Source organism: Myxine glutinosa, chromosome 3 (assembly GCF_964187855.1).
Source record: "Myxine glutinosa chromosome 3, kmMyxGlut1.1, whole genome shotgun sequence".
Classification (NCBI taxonomy): Eukaryota; Metazoa; Chordata; class Myxini; order Myxiniformes; family Myxinidae; genus Myxine; species Myxine glutinosa.
Window position 1 is genome coordinate 105,351,579 of NC_136263.1, and position 17,582 is coordinate 105,369,160.

Below are 17,582 nucleotides of genomic sequence, written 5' to 3' on the forward strand. Positions count from 1 at the left end.
TCCTCAGATCCACAAATGTTCACTTTCTCCCATTATAATCCCCTTATTTCATTTCCTGTGCAAATTAAACCGACAGTTCAACCAAGGTCGCAGCACGAGTCGGGCCTGGTGTGGGAGTGAACCAGATAAGACTTTGGCTGAAATGTACGCTGGCCCGACCAAGCCCGTTTAAAGGAAACGCATGTTAAATGCAGTGAATTTTCTTCTACAAATGGCAAAATGAAATTGGACGTAGCTTTTTAAAGCACTTTTGACAATTTCCACTTTGGACTTTTGGTCCAACCACCACTTTTGGTTTTGGTCAAACTTTTGACTTTGTCCAATTTCCAGCTAACGTTAACCTTTAATTTAAACCAAATTGCAACTGAAGTTATTTTCCTGAACCCAGGCAGTTACATACATCCCTGCTCACGCCACACAAGACAACAGGTGATCCACTTTCAACAGATACCACACTACACAGAAACCTTTGGCAATGCAACAACGAACTTCCAAAAACAACAACAAAACATTTAATCCACCTCAATGGCTCACCTAGCAGCTCATTGTGTCCCGGTCTATCTCTTCTTGCATCTACACTGTTCACAGCAAGTCCAATTCATCCTTTAAGTCACATGTACCCAGAGTATATGAAACAACCACTCAAACTTAATCCAGCTACACATACCGTTTTCCCAAAAACTCACAGAGCAGTCCAAATCCAGACCAGTCATGCATTTACATGTAAATATTAGGTATAGTATCTAAAATTAAACAAATGGTCGACTTCCGGCTCACAGATGAAAAGCTTGTATCTTTAAGATTGATCTAAGCTTCCAACATTTCAAATCGTCACTTGAAACATCAGCTTATATCAAAAATACTTGCTCATTCCTGGAATCGCACGTTCAACCTTTTGTGTCATGACACAATATCTATTTAAATAACTATTTTCCATTTATACATTCATAGAAATGTTAGCGTCGGTCACAATCCACATGGATTGTAGCTGTCAGCGAGCGAGCCATCCATTCCATACAAGTTATTTCACACAACCATTCTCCATACACCTGGGTTTGCACACCTGTGCCCACACACTGACTCCAGGCTTCTTCATTCAATACAATGCACTCACCCCCACTCACAATACTCTGCTCAATAGACAATACTCTTCTACACACACACACAGCGTCATTTGATCTAACTACTCCCTTCTGAAACATGCGCTTTGCAGTCACCCCTTATATTATTGCGCTCCCCCATCACTACAATACTCGGAGCACACTGACGTCATCTCCCATTTTCCCCGTCCCATATGCACTAGACTATAGGAATTAAAATTAAAATTGAACATAAATCCACAACAACTTAAATCAACATAAAACCCAGCGGTTTTATCAACAGCCCAGCCACTTTCCTTGTTCGCTCTCCTTCTGTGGAACTGTAACCTTTGCCACTTTGTTGTCTTTTCTCTGCCAGTAATACAAACCGAAGCACACCTTTGTCTGCACATGTACTTTAACCATAATTATATGAGACCCAACACCAGGAGTGCTCCCTGGAGCTGCCATAACTCGCCTTCACACCCCATCCAACCACATATCTCACTCAACCTTGCCAAAATCCAATCTATTTACCTTTGTTGCACACAACATCTGTCCCCCATTGCCCATCAAAAGTGCCCACTCCACAACCCACAATTTTCTCAGGGTACACACCTGTCTTTACTGTCGAAATCCATGTTTCAGAAATATAACTCCATGGCCTGCTAGACAGCCAGACAGACACAACAATGAAACTATAACCTCCATTCTCCTTCCATGGTGAGTTTGTACCCCAATTTGTCTTGTCGATTTGTTCCATATTATTCCCATATTTTCCTATTCCCCTTCCAATGGAACGTAAATCATGGAAGTAAGTTACCAAAAGAACTCCCCTCCAGGCCAAAGGTGTGTATTTCACACCTCTACGGCATTTCACACCATGACATAATTTTAATCTTTCTCATTACACAGCTCATTGGCTCCCATGTCCTGTCAAGCCATGTGCAGCTTCACAATGTGCTACATCCTTCGGATGGACGTTAAAATCGACATTCCCGGCATGGATTTCAATATTTATCCAATAGCCAATGTTAAATTCAATCCCACCTGCCCAATAGCTATTATGAATCCCAATATCCCAATATAAATTGTTTCAACTCGACTTTCAACCAATTTTACCGCCAACAAACCACCATTAACCTACCTCCCCCTGTTATTTATTTATTTTTCGTAAATAAACAAATAAACAAGAAAATAACCTAGTCTGTTTATTGAAAATAAAAAGTTCCCATATGTCTTTCCCTGTAACACTCACCACGGGTGTGCACTCCCGCAAATACCCCCACTCGCGTGCTCCGATGTGCCCCCTCGCACACTTGCCACAACATAAAACTCCCATTTACTGGATTAAACCTTGGCCCTTTGTGGAATCGCACCACAGGCTTACGATCAGACAAACAGGCAGACACGTCTTTCCTCCATGACATCATACATTGGGACCTTGTCAGTCGGATCACAGGCCACAGGAGAAATATTCCATTTTTAGCTTACAAAAACCTCCAACCTACTCTCCAACACCGTCAGGTTGGAGAAAATATCCGAGTAAGTGTTTCTACGCCCCCTTAACTATTTCTAAGCTTTCTATGCAACCTTTTAAAACTCACAATAGTTTAATTTCAGCAAGATTTTCTTTACTATTTTCCCACGTCATTCATGCCTAATACACCTCACACATCCATACATACCGCACAAGTAGCCAATACCAATCAATACAAGAAACCCTTTCATGCGTCAATGACACATGGCACACACAATGGACACAAATACATACTTCAATGACAGACATCCATATATACATTTATTCATTCATTCATATACCAATGAGTCTCTCAGACGTCGCGCGAACACCGGATCGACTCCAACCATGCACCTCCAACAGCCACTCCCCTGCCAACCTAGGCAACGCATTTTAAATCATGCGTTTCCCTATACATTCTCCATACCACGTGACTGACAAGCCAGCTCGCATTTCAAACCACTGCGCACATTCAGCAGTGTGAACAGTCGCAAAAATTCACAGCACAACGACCTGAGTGGGTCGTGTACAACGCCTTATGTCTCAATCATTCAAAAGAAAGGGGATTCTTAGACCGGGGTGGAAAGGGTGAGTCGGGGTGAAAAGGGTGGGGCAGGGAGGGTGGTGTTGCCTGGAACCCCGGGACAGAGCTCAGGGCTGGGAGGGTAGGGGTTTGGTATCTGCCTGACCCTCCCACGGGGACTTGACTTTCAACGAGCGGCATCAGTCACTCGTTAGCCTGCCTCTCTATTTCCTTAACCGCTTCATCCTGCATTTTATTCACCTGTTTCCTCAGGCCCTTGAGTTTTAATACCTCACCGGCCAGGCTGGCCTGTTTCGATCTTGCCTGTCACTTCATCGCTTCTTCCTTCCACCAACCAAAGACTTTCCAATAGTCAGGTGGGAAGTGTTTCGTGTCCTGTTCTAACTTTTCTAATGCCCCATACAACACGTCCAATTTTTCCAGCGCAAAAGACCCTCCTTCGGGCCACGGTTCACCTCGATCCTTAGTCAGCGCAACCCATGACTTCCCTGGTCTCGCAGCATCATAGCCATACCTCCGAAACATGAAAAATGCTGGGGTATTTCTAAGAGGTTCACCTGCCTTTACAGTCTTATTACCCATCCAGTTCCCCATCCTAGGAAAATTTAGTTTACCGACGTAGCCTTGTACTCGTGAGGTTCGTCCGCCTCGCGTTCTACCTAACTCTGAAAGGCTCGTAGCCTTGTGTACCCGTGAGGTTCGCCCGCCTCGCGAAGTACGGCCTTCTACCTAACTCTGAGAGACCCGTAGCCTTGTACCCGTGAGGTTCGCCCGCCTCGCGAAGTACGGCCTTCTAACCTACCCTTACTGTACTCTCCTGCGTCCTACGCCCTTATAATACTTCTAATCTTACTTATAATTCCGACGTCTCCCGGGTAGGCCTCGGATCGGGACACCACCCTTATCCTTACCCTCACAACCCAGAGATCTATTACCCCTTAACCTCGGGCGCCCAACGTGGGGCACTTCCCCTTATGTAACGTTACCCTGACGAGTCCATAAACAATCAGTTGCTCCAGGACCCAAGCGGTCCGTATTTAAATTTAGGTTCGTGGATCAGGTTCGAGCAGGAACGGAACAAACGGCATCCGAGCAAGAGAGTGGGTTACAATTTGGACTGACCCCCATGCTATAAAGGAAAAAAACAAAAGAAAACCCACAGCTCACCTGACCCGGATCAATTGCTAGCTGGTCTCACCACTCACTTGCCTGGGACCGCGTCCCGGACTGCACAGACTGATCGACACCGCTGCCACCAGTTGTCGGATTGAGACTTAGAACTTGGGACTCAAAAGACTCAGAGAAAAGGAGCAACGGATATATTTATTAGAACTCGATTACTCAAGCTTGAGGACAGCAAAGGTTGCACTGAAACTCACAAGAAATGACCAACAGTACAGCAAGATGCTCTGAATTAAATCAATTAAACCTTGCTTTATATAAGGAATATCAGGGGTGGGGTTAGCTCACAAGATACAGAGATAGAATGGGCTCATTGGTCCCAGAATGGGCTCATTGGTCCCCGAATGGGCTCATCGGTCCCCCCCACCATAGTCCCATCCTGTTGTTCAGTTAGTTAGAGGAAGCTCATCAAGGCCACTCATAGGTTAACTCAGATAAGGAGATGGTCAGCCATCTGTGGCAACCTGTTTACAACTTTCTGTATAGAACTTTGGTTGAGAAAGAACAAAGGGAAGGTGAATACTCATAAAAGTGTCAACATTCAGGATATTGGAAAAGTCATGAGGAGATAAGAACTGTAGCCAAGGCCAGCTGAGGAGAACTGAAAGATTGTGCCCACACAGGCTAAGAGCACACAGGAAAGAACTCCTTATTAGGATATTACACATCCTCAAAGCACAAGAAAGAACTTAAGTATTATAAAGAGTTCAGTAATAAGGAAAACAGAACATATAATTGGTTATACTTGGTAATTGGTAAAGCAGCATAATAACAAAGGGGGAGGGGCATAATAGCTCCCTACATATATATATATATATATATATATTATATATATATATATATATATATATATATATATATATATATATATATATATACACATATATATATATATATATATATATATATATATATATATATATATGTACATACATATATATATATATACATATATATATATATATATACATATATCTTTATATATATATATATATATACATATCCTGTATATGTAATGTGAGACGTTTCTGTGTTTGTTTGCATATTTGTTAGTTGCGAAATCGAAGATTTGCAAGTCTATTGGTGGTCTGGTCTGTTATTCTCTGCCCGGCTGTCATTTGCCTACATTTTGCAATTCTACACCGATCTTCAGGAAATCGAACTACCTAGTAGAGCTCGGCAATAGCTAGAAGCCTATTATTATTATTATTTTTGGGTGAAAAGGTCATGTTCACAAATTTGTCAATTTCCATCCAATTGATTTGAAATTTGAACAGAATGTGCATATTGGGTCACTGAATTGGTCCACCAATCGAAAAATATAACCGTATTGTTTTTGTGGTCAAAGGTCAATGCCGTCTGAAATATATAAAACACCTATTAGGCCGCAGTTATGAAATCTATCTGCCAAATTTGTCATGAATCATGTAAAACCTGTGATGAGTCACATTTTTGAAACTACCAAATGGCTGCTTCCTATTTAAATTTCACAACTATCGTGTGATGCATGATATCTTTCTTGTTACTTGCAAAATCGAAGATTTTTCATGTATATTGGTCGGTTGAGTTTGTTATTCTGTCTGTTTGTCTGTCTGTTTTTTTGTCACTCTCCTACAGGTCACAATTTTAAACCAATCTTCACGAAACCTCACCAGATGGTAGAATTTTTCACAAGGAAGAATTCTATTGATTTTGAGGGCAAAGGCCAAAGGGCATATTGAGGTCAAATTTCTAAGATCGTCATTTTTCATCCGATTGACTTGAAAATTAAACAGCATTTGCATAGTGCCTCTCTGAATTGGGAAATAAACTATTTTAAGGTCAAAAGGTCAACTCAGGTCAAACTTCTAAAATCATCAATTTTCATCTGAAAAATCATCAATTTTAATCCGATTGACCTGAGCATTGATTCAGATCATCGATTTTAATCTTAATGAAATGGACAATTTGTATCCATGGCAACTTTTAAATTTTAGTAAGGGATGGATTTTGCAAGTATCGATTTTGCAAGTATTGTTTGTTTATTATATATATATGCAGTCCTAAATCACTGGGGGGAATGAGTTGGATACTGGTGGTTGTACTTGGGTGTGCCTGGGGTGGTTTTAGGGGACTATAATAAACTTCATAGCCTTGGGGGGGGGGGGGGCAGGGCAGGGTGATGGACCCCAATATGCCATTGACCTCATAAAAATTGGGGGAAGAAACCTGCTCTTACAGATGGTTCTTTGCTAGTACATTTTAACAATGACGTTGATGAAATTTTTGAATTCTGGCCTCAAATTGAGAAACAATGCGGCATGTAAACAGAAGTTATATTATTTCTTGCTCGAGCTTCTCAATGCACTTGAAACATGAATATTGTGCATTTTTATCTTGAAATGTGTTGATGAATGCGGGGGTTTTTTTTTTTTAATGTCTATACACTGTGTCACTGCCACTGTTATTTGGCAGCTCCTCTTCGTGGCATTCCAAAGCAAATGCCCTTTCGGAGTCCCGTGACTCCTCCTGGCTTCATTTCTCCAGGTGCTCGTAATCCGCTCACTCCCCGCACTCCACTTCGGAAGGAGAGAGGTGTTAAGGTGTGTTTCTCCTGTCTCATCCTCCCTATTTTTATTTAGCTTCTTTAACCCAGATGTTTTTGCGTGATACCTTAGCTGTGTTAGTGGAGTTAGTAATCACTTTTATCTTTAAACCAGATGATCACCAGTTGTTGTTTTAATTACAATAAAGCTAAAATATGATTAGTTGGACTGCATTAAGCTTATGAATCTGCTGCTTGAGTTAAGTGAGGTTAAGGTGAGCTGGAGTACAATGCATTACAGACAAATGCCAGGATATTTTGAATGGAAACAAATCCAGATTTTTATTGTACATATTGGGATGGTTCAATAAGACAGATATTCCTATCAGTATGGACAATCTGTAGCAGCTCTTGAAATCCAAGCCCCGCTCCCTGATTGGCGGAGGCGGTCAATGCAGTAAGATGAGGAGTGGTAAATGAAGTTTGAGGCGGGTTCGAGCGAGGCATAATAATAAACATATGTAGCGACGTTGCGGTGTTTCTCCAGCCATGACAGATACCACTTGAGCATGTCCCTGAATTACTGCTTACATGTCCTGTGGGATTGCATGTGGCGTTTAGGAGGAAATAGTTTGATTTCTTGTTGTGGTATTAGTGAATGTAATTATTTTTAATCTCCTTAAATTTTTTTTCCCCTCAGGCCTTTAATGTAATTATGTAATTAATTATTTCTTTCCTAAGTAATGGCATGCACTTCATTTCTGCCACCATTTTGTCGAATGAGAAATCGAGGTCGTCTTGGGTCTCTGGAGGGTTTAAATTTATTGTAAATCTGTTTGGATCACGAAAGCCTATTGTTTTTTTTTAGATCAAAAGTCGTGGTCATAAATTAATCAATTCGTTCATAAAACCATGCAATTGGATTCGTCCTGCCGGTCGTTACACAGGCCTGTGGCAACTTATTTTGACTCGGGCCTGTTAAAAGTTTTAAGCCGGTTGTCTTTGCGGCAAAGTCCAACGTCGGCAGGGTACGCCATTGCGTTTGAACAGCTTCTGTCCACGTGACAATAATTCAAAATTTTGCTGAAGGATTTTCTAACTTTGTTTGTTTGTTCTACATTAGTTGTTAGACATCTCAGAGTTGGATGCGGTAGGAGCTGGAAGAGAAGCTAAAAGAAGGAAGAAGGCATCAGGTGTGAGAAAGCAGCACATTTATGCATTGTCTTGTAGTCACGGTTTTATAAACACTTGTGAGAATATGCATCGCTATTTCTTACGGACGGGTTCCAAAAGTCTTCTTCTTCTGGTCTTCTCCTTCTTCTTCTTCTTCTTTTGCTTCTTCAAAGTATTCTTCAACTGGCATTGCTATGATGGCATTGTCCTCCCCTCATTCCTTCTTTCCCGCATAAACTTTTTTGTTTCTCCTTCTTTAATTTTTGAACACCATTGAATATTATCTTTATGAATAATTATTCATCATGACTACTTTGATTTATTTTTATTTTACTCATTTGTTTTCATTTTTGTTTTCTGCTACTCTATTTAACTGTCAGCCAGATGTCTGTAACCTCAGAGGTGCTTGTGGTGCTGATTCGATGCCCAGCAAATTGGAATCGAGTGTTTATCTATGCTTGCAGAGCCTGATACACCCGATAAAATAATGAAGGAAGAGGCGCTGATGAATCCTATCACACCAGATTATGCTGCTGGTCTGGTGTCAACACCGGTGAGACAATAAATACATCTTCTTATTTGGTTCTGCATTTGCAATACTTGTTTTCTGATTTTGCAGAGGCCGGATTTTATTGCCAATTGTCTGATTTTCCGACCAGGTGTGTTGGAGTACCAAACACTTTGAACCACTGTAATACATAACAGATATGTTGACTGTCACACACAACTTCATCAGTATGAATGGGAAGTCTGATATTGTGGTGGAGCTGCTTGAGCTGCTGCCTCCCTCCCTCCTCCCCAACCTCTTCTCATCCTCCTCATCCGCCTCACATTATTGCTCTTTGAGCAGGATATCCAAAGTTCAGTCTGTCTCCCCACCATACTCCCCTGTACATCCTGTTCATGTTATGGAGTACCTGATACCTGTACACTCCTCGAAAAGCACCCGATCGTTTATCTTCATTAGGAGGGTCAGAATACGTGGGTTTATGTGCTGCTTCAATATCAGAAGCAGACGTTCTCCTCCCGATGTTTTTTGCCACCTCAAGAATATAAGACAACACATATATACTAACATGGTAATTTGCCTGTTCTGTTTGTGCAACCTGCTGAGAGCGTGTACGTCAAATAAATGATACTATGGCGATCAGGAGCAAACCTACAAGATAGCCATTTTTTTCCAAGGTCTTCCTCAGATGGCCAATCTCCTTTTTCAAGCCCATCTGATAATTTGCGATGCATCTCATTCTCAAATTGAGCAAACCAGTGACAACTTTCTTGCATGAAGAGAAATGGAGGTCATTACGACATTGCTTCCCATTCATTGATGACCTGAGCTGTTGCGAGGTGGAATGATGAGGAGAAATGGTTGAGTTGAGCATTTTTGACACTTTTTACTGCACTCGCAATATTTCCAAAGGCAGGAGTGTCTTAGCTTGTTAAAGCTATGTTTTTATTGATGGGGATGCATATTCCCATTCTGGTATGGGGAAGCCAATCTTTTTCGACCACATTCGTTATATGCAGCAGAAAACCTGATCTCCAGAAGACCTGTGATTCCATTTATTATTCTATTGGGGGTGTGAATGAGGTAGATATATATATATATATTACTTCGTTTATTAAATTGTTAGATGAGTTCATCTTCAATGCACTTTGACACACTTACATACACATACATACATACACCCACATCCAGAGTCACGCTGTCCATCGGCCATTATACGGCCGATGTATATACGGACATAAGACATCGGCCATTATAAAACTCGCAGTATTGGTGTGAGAAATCTCTGAGGGTATCCCGGAGACTCAATAACTCAGTGGGCTGTCACCGCGTAAGTGATGAGGTTCGTCGGTTTGAGTCCCGGGTTGTCAGAATTTTTCACACTAGCCCACGCAGGAATTTACTTCCTGTTTATTAAATTATATATATATGTTTGTTTGTTTGTTTGTTTGTTTGTTACGGGACCGCGGCGAGGATGTTGTTTGCCGAGCGGATGGCCGCCGTGCCCGAACAGTTACCCCGACTAACCCGATTCCTGAACGTTGGCCGAATCGCGCCACAGATATTCAATGGGGAAAAGACTAAAGCGAAGGATGTGAAGAAGAAGAACACCAAAGCAAAAAGGTTGGAAATGCTACTAAATTTATTCCTACTATTTACACAATCAAAGAAACCAAGGAGAAGGAAGGATAATAAAATAAAAACAGAAGAAGAAGAAGCGGACACAGTGAACCTTAGCTTATCTATGGCAGTCTTACTTAGAACGCTGGACAGAACAAACGAAAGACGGACTCACACGAATTGGGAATTTGCAGGCAGGAAGGATCGGAAGGAGGAATGGCTTGGCGGGGGAGGAAGGTTCAGCGGGGATCGGTCGGGCCGGGAGCGGATAGCCGCCGTCAATACCCGAGCTGGGATTGCCAAACAGCCGCGGTTCCAAACTGCACGGCGAAGCCCCTCCGGTGCACCGTGCGCTCTCCAAAGCTCCTCCTTAGAACTCTCTTGCGCTTGGCACTGCACACTCGGCACTTGCCCTACTTGGCACTTCGCACTTCGCCGCTCTGACTCGCTTGCACTTGATCGTCGCACGTATCTCTGCATGTATCTCTTTGGACGTATATCTTAGGACGTATCTCTCTCAGGACGTTCCTCTCTTGCTTCGCCCTCGTGCGCACTTCTTTTTCCTCCTTTCGCACTTCTCTTTCCTCCTTTCGCACTTTTCTCTGAAGCTCGTCCCTTTGCAGAACTCAGAACTCCTCTCTCTTAGTCCAACCACTTCAAGGCTTTCGCGCGCGCTCTTTATAGCGCCTCAGGCGATCAAGCCGCTGGTGTCCAGGACACGCCCATCGGTGAGCTCGCCTCGGCCCTGATTGGTCGGCACGGCCCTCTGGCTCCGCCCTTGATGACGATGGGCGGGCACGCCCAGGAGTCGGCAGCTCCTCCCCCTTCTTCTCTGAGCCGACCTCGTGGCGAATGGAGTCGCGGAGGGAACAGTTGGCAATTGTTGGAAGGGGAAGAAGGGAATCTACTCTTATTTCACTTGGTGCAATGGAGTATTTAAATTAATGGAAGACACAGCCTTACACTAATACACATAATAAGGATATAACTACTGAACAGGGAGATATGGTGTCCTGCGTGTATGCTTTATGGAATTAACTATGGGAACGCCCTTTGACCTTTATACAACAACAAATGCAGGAAGGAGGGTGACATTTTACAACAATTCATTACACAACAATAAAAAAAACAACATTCTCATATCCACAACAATATATATAGAAGGTCACTGGATGAACATGCCTGAGTTGTAAGGAGAGAAAAGGGGACAAAACTTCAGATTTATAAATGAGCTTGTGCAAATAACATTGATTTGGGTATATTTTATGCATATGGAGAAATTATGGTTTTGGATGGACATGCGACCATAAAACATGATGTAACACCTAAATGGTACATGTGATTTTTTTGCAAATTTGGATGAAAACCTGCGCGAGATTTGAGAGAGAAAAGTCCTGAAAGTAAATTTTCTGATTTTTGGAAGTTATCGTGAAAATCATCGAGGGTGGCGGGGGGGGGGGGGGGGGGGGGGGGGTAGTTGTGCTCGCTGGTAGACGAGAGTGCACCGAACCGTGAAGCGAGCAGCCAAGATGGCCCTCTCAGTGTTATCCACCACTGTTCGGGAGGGACAGCGTGGCCTCCAGTTCCCTTGCGCCACCAATAATCTAAGCTCCTTCATGATCGTCGCAGAAAAATGCTCTCCTCAAAAGCACAACAAAATCGCCAAGCTTCTTCACCAGGAGAGACGTGCTCCTCTTCTTCTCTAGAAGCTTCTAGATGACCTCCCACCCACCAATGGCGAAGCTCTTTCCAACTCACCCCATGCTCCTCTTGGCCAATCATCACCTTCAGGGGCATGGCCTGCCGGCTCTTTCTCCACCTCCCCATCACACCACTCCGGGGGTGTGGGGATGGTTTCCTTTAGGATTTAGGATATGTCTAATCCTTTAGGCGTGGCCTTTTTCCTTATTAGGTCCTTTGGGCGGGGCTTACTCTGATCGGCTCTGCTTGGGTTCTGTCGGCGGTTGTTATTGTTTAATGGAGGCTTTTATGGCCAGCCTTGTCAGCAAAACGTAAATGGAAAATTACAGAGGGGAAATCGCGTACTGGAGAAAACTAACCTTAACCTCTTATTAATTAACACGGCATCATCCATCGTGTGATGCACATTTGAACAATCTTAAGCTACAGTTTCCTTACTTAAGTGCATTGAGATGTCTCCTACGCATCCACGATCCATACTACAATTATACAGTCCTACCTTCCCTACGGTATCCTCTCACCTACCACCATAAACGTAACAGTACGATACATCAGAACATTAAGGTTTCATGGGGATGTCGTCGCCATCCGGATCTGCCCCTTATAAGAAGCCGAAAATGGGGATTTTGCTTAAATCCAGGTAATTTATTTTAAAATAGTCTCGGAAACTGTGGGGAAATAGCCGTCACTCCCCTACGGGGCTATTTACTGTGCATTTGATGGTGCTGAGAGTCCCTGGGGAGATACCTCGCAGCACGTTTTTCGATTGCACCAGTGATATTTATTTTATTTTTTCCAATCCAAAAATGATTCTCAATTGGGCTTGTTCTGTGAAGCTATGGGCATGAAGGTGACATGTGGTTGCCATTTATTTTATGGGTTATGAAAACCAAGCAGCTTGCATTGCTTGATCGGAAACGCCAGAATTTTACATGTTTTTATTTCATTTTATTTTTTGTCTTCAGAAAATCGGCGCACTGAGTGGCGACGGCTCCCTACCATCGACAAGTTACCTACCTCCCACACCGAGTCTAATCACACCATCCTCTTACACCAACAATGTGGAAACGCTTCCAAGTATGATCTTGCCCTTCACCCCCTTCACAAAGCCATACCTGTTCTCTTGTTTGTGTTGTATTGTCCACTTGCAGTCAGCCAAAAAGTTGCATCAACTCATCGTATAAAACTCTTGAAACATTAGGGGCAACTGGTGTGTGGACTCTTGTTGACGTGGAAGTTGCTTTTGATATGCATCTGGTTTTCAGTCCGCCATCACTAAACCTTATGCAGCCTGCGCCAGCTCCTGTTCAATGTAAATCAAGGTCGTGGGTCATCTACATATTACCTACACATAGGGAGGAGGAAAGGGATAGCAAGAGAATGCATTGGTAAAGGGAAGTGGGAGGGACCACAAGATAAATCGGTCAGTTTGGAGGCTGAAGCTACTTGTTTATTTATTGCTATATTTGGTTGCTTCCTTTGTAGAGTGTAGTCGGATCTTATAACGAGCAGATTCTATAGGCAGGGTCAAATATATACCAAGGCTCTTCTTCTCAGGACCCGCCTCCAAAAGGTACACCCCTCCCCAACCATTCAGGTCATGTGAATGCAGCAAACCACTGTAGCTGTGGCATCACCCCTTCCCACCTCCCACCTCACCGACCCTCAAATTCTACACTTCAACAATGCTATCGTGCGCATAATGTCTCTGCAATGTTTCATTGTATTTTGATAAATTGATTTCATTGTATTTTTGTTAAAAACAAAATTGGCATTTCACTATATTATATCAAGTTTAAATCTGCTTGCTAAAGTGGGATTCACACCAAAAGTTCCATTCTTTAAAATGAAATGCCTTGTAATAAAACCATTGTAGTGTATGCTGCTGTCATTATAATTGCCTTCAATGTCAATATTTTATTTCCTTCATAATATATCATGTCATTTTGCTGTCTCTGTTAAACTCCCATCCCATTGATTAGCGGCGGCCTCTGCAAACACTATCCGCGACTCTTTGCAAAGTCCCCGCTTGCCCGACGAGTCCCCGACATCTGCGGCGACCTCACAGTTTAAACAAAGAGTCCCGCTTTTTAGTGGCAGCCTTTCCTCACCCGGCACACCCACTGGAGCTACTACACCGACTCCCGGAACCCCTGTGACTCCGCAGCCGACCACTCCAGTGCAACAATCACCCATCCAGCTCCAGGCACAACCCAAGAAAAGTCTTTCTCTAACGGTTTGTCACAAGCTCCTCCTGACCTTGTTACAGCTTGACCTATATCCTCCTAGCCTTACTTTGTAAATCCTGAAACATCCATATTTTGTGTTGATATTGTTCTCTGTGCATCCGAGTCGATGTATCTTTAAAAATGAACGCATGCTCAGGAGGGTCGTTCCGACGAGATTATGTTTTATTACATTTAGATTTGATGACATTTGGACAAATTGAGTGCAAGTGTTGCACATCGTAATGCAGGGCTAAACATCGTCTTGCTTGTAGTGTGTGCATATCTTGACTCGAGGTGATCGGTGTATGTAGTTGTTCATGTTGTGGCCTTGTGAATGTCATACAGAAGGAGCAAATGTATGCAGCTCAGGAAATGTTCAAAACTGCCAACAAGGTGACAAGACCAGAGAAAGCTCTCATTTTAGGATTCATGGCTGGTTCTAGAGGTAAGACCAAGTTGCTGCTTTGTTGTTAAGAATGTCGCATTGGTTGTTGAACTCTGAGTTGTTAGTTTTCCTTGCCCTGGCAGAATTTTCCATCCTTGGTCCTGAATTAGAGAAGATATTTCACCTGTTAGACATGCAGCTGCAACGAATCGATCAAATGCGCCATACTCGACAGAGCGTCGGTGCTGCTGAAACAGTTGCCTGGAGATGTTTATGCGTCAAGTGAAAATAGAGACATTTAATGTCCGGCAGCCAGGTGCAGTCAGCACTTGAGTTTGTTGAAAGGACAAGACACAAGCGATACTCGGACACAGCATCGTACAAATCAAAGCAAATGGCGCCGAGCTTTCTTTGCCGCTCTTTCCCTTCTCGGGTCTTCTTTCCCCACTTCTATACATAGCCAGTGGACATCCCTGAATTCCCTCCCCACACAAACCACTCAAGTGCGAGACGATTCTATATCCAGACAAAGTCGGAAACTGTTCGTTAACCATGAGATGGCTCCGTACCCAGAAGCAGCTAGAAATTCCCCGAAAGCTCGTCACCTTTTTACTGTACTCTACATTTCCAAGCACTGTGGAGCCTGAATAAACATTTCATACATGTGTATATATATATGTGTATATATATATATATATATATATATAACAACTTGTTCTGTTTTATTGAAAACTGTTCAAACTTTCTGTATTGTAGCATTGGTACTGTCGCGTCGCCAGGGATTTAGATTCCCGATGACGGATAGCCGAATAAGTGTGTTCCAATGCAGTTCCAGAAAGAAGATAATAAGCTTGTTACATACACGTCAGGTGGGTCGACGACAACCGTTGACTACCTGCTGGTGCGTAGGCGAGATAGGGGGCACCTCCGGGACACAAAGGTGATCCTGGGAGAGGAGGCTGTTTCACAGCACCACTTGGTTGTCTGCGACATAAGGGTGAAAGGTGCAAGGCGAGCTCGGCGGGTGAAGTACCAACCGAGAATGAAGGTGTGGAGGTTGAAAGAGGTGACAGTGAGGGAGGCATTAAAAGAGAGGCTGAGTAGGGTCGAGGATGATGTGGTTGAGATTGAAAGTGGTTGGATGTCAATGAAAGCTAGTCTGTTGGGAGCTGTTGGTGAAGTATGTGGATGGACAAAAGAACCACCGAGGCACTCGGACACATGGTGGTGGGATGATGAAGTTGGAAAGAAGATTGATGAGAAGAGGAAGAAGTTCAATGAGTGGCAGAAGGCGAAGGGTATGGGGGCAGAAAAGCAGAGCATGAAAGTTATAAGGCATCCAAGAAGGCTGCAAAGAAAGAGGTAGCAAAGGCACAGGAGGCATGTAGGAAAATGTTCGGAGAACGCTTGGATTTGGAAGAGGGTCAGAGAGCGGTATTCAGGATTGCAAAGCAGATAGCGAAAGAGAGGTCTGATGTGATGGGGGTGAGTTTCCTGAAGGATGAAGTGGGACAAATCGTTGTGGACCCAGATGGAATTAAAGGAAGATGGAAGAGATATATGGAAATACTGTTGAATGCAGAGAATGAATGGGATGGCAACCTAGAGAGTAACCCAGTTTTAGGACCGGCAGAGAAGATAACCGAGAAGGAAGTTGAGGAAGCGCTAAAAGCAATGAAGAGTAGAAAAGCGGGAGGGCCGACTGGAGTTGTGGGAGATATGTTGAAGGCAGCAGGAAGTTGGGGTGTGAAGAGAATGACAGAGATCTGCAATCTGGTGGTGAAAGAAGGCCGCATTCCAGTGGATTGGGAACTGAGTACCCTCTTCCCTCTATACAAGGGGAAAGGTGACCCTCTGGACTGTGGCTCGTATCGAGCGATAAAGTTATTGGAGCATGGAATGAAGGTATTGGAAAGGGTGTTGGAGAGGAGGATAAGGAAGAAAGTGAAGATTGACGAAATGCAGTTTGGATTTATGCCAGGAAGAGGAACGACAAATGCGCTTTTTATTGTGAGGCAGTTGCAGGAGAAGTACATGGAGAAGAGGAAGAAGTTGTTTCTTGGGTTTGTTGATCTGGAGAAAGCATTCGATAGGGTTCCACGTGAAGTAGTGACATGGGCATTGAGGAAGTTAGGAGTGGAGGAATGGTTGATCAGAGTAGTGATGGCAATGTACAAAAGAGCACGCACAGCTGTAAGGGCGAAGGACGGGAACAGTGGTGAGTTTGAGGTGAAGGTGGGAGTGCATCAGGGGTCGGTACTAAGTCCACTACTATTTGTAGCTGTGATGGAGGTGCTGGCTCAGAACGTAAAGGAGGGTTTACCGTGGGAGTTGTTGTATGCAGATGATCTGGTGTTGATTGCGGAAAGTATGGATGGACTGAAGGAGAAGATGAACAAGTGGAAGGAATGTATGGAGACAAAAGGTCTGAAGGTGAATATCGGAAAAACGAAGGTGATGGCAAGTGGTAAAGCATGTGGTGAGGTGGAAAGAACTGAGAAGTGGCCTTGTGCTGTGTGCAGGAAGGGTGTCGGAGTGAATTCCATTCAATGTACAATGTGCGCTGAGTGGGTTCATCAAAAATGTAGTGGTTTGAGAGGGTCATTAACCAGTGTGGCAGCTACATTCAAGTGTCAGGTGTGCACAGAGGGAGCTGCAGATGGAGGAAATGTTGAGTTGGATCTTGGAGACGGCGTGAAGCTGGAAGGTGTGAAATCATTTTGTTACCTCGGAGACATGCTGCATGGAGAAGTTGGATCAGACTCGGCAACGGTTGCTCGAGTGAGATGTGCATGGAAGAAGTTTCGGGAACTGAGTGGCGTGCTGACGAGGAGGGGAGTGTCGTTGAAGCTGAAGGGAAAGGTGTATGCTGCATGTGTTAGAAGTATTATGATTTATGGGAGCGAGACATGGGTAATGAACGTAGAGCAGCAACGAAGGCTGGAAAGGGTGGAAATGCGAATGGTTCGGTGGATGTGTGGAGTATCGTTGAGAGAGGAAGACAAATTATGAATTGCGAAAGATGATGGGAATAGAGCCTGTGATGGATGGTCTGAAGAGAAACAGTTTGAGATGGTTTGGTCATGTGTTGAGGAGGGATGAAAGTGACTTGTTGAGAA

The 17,582-nt window shown here is 43.5% G+C and overlaps 1 protein-coding gene across 1 annotated transcript in view; it reads left to right on the forward strand.

Annotated features, from left to right (window-relative positions):
* Positions 1 to 17,582, forward strand: part of NELFA (negative elongation factor complex member A) — a 63,122-nt gene that overhangs the window by 42,043 nt on the left and 3,497 nt on the right. The window contains exons 5-10 of the mRNA XM_068110270.2: positions 6,779 to 6,906; positions 7,972 to 8,041; positions 8,486 to 8,574; positions 12,816 to 12,927; positions 13,833 to 14,086; positions 14,424 to 14,523. Of these exons, the coding sequence (XP_067966371.1) occupies positions 6,779 to 6,906; positions 7,972 to 8,041; positions 8,486 to 8,574; positions 12,816 to 12,927; positions 13,833 to 14,086; positions 14,424 to 14,523 (753 nt within the window). The remainder of the gene's footprint in view (positions 1 to 6,778; positions 6,907 to 7,971; positions 8,042 to 8,485; positions 8,575 to 12,815; positions 12,928 to 13,832; positions 14,087 to 14,423; positions 14,524 to 17,582) is intronic.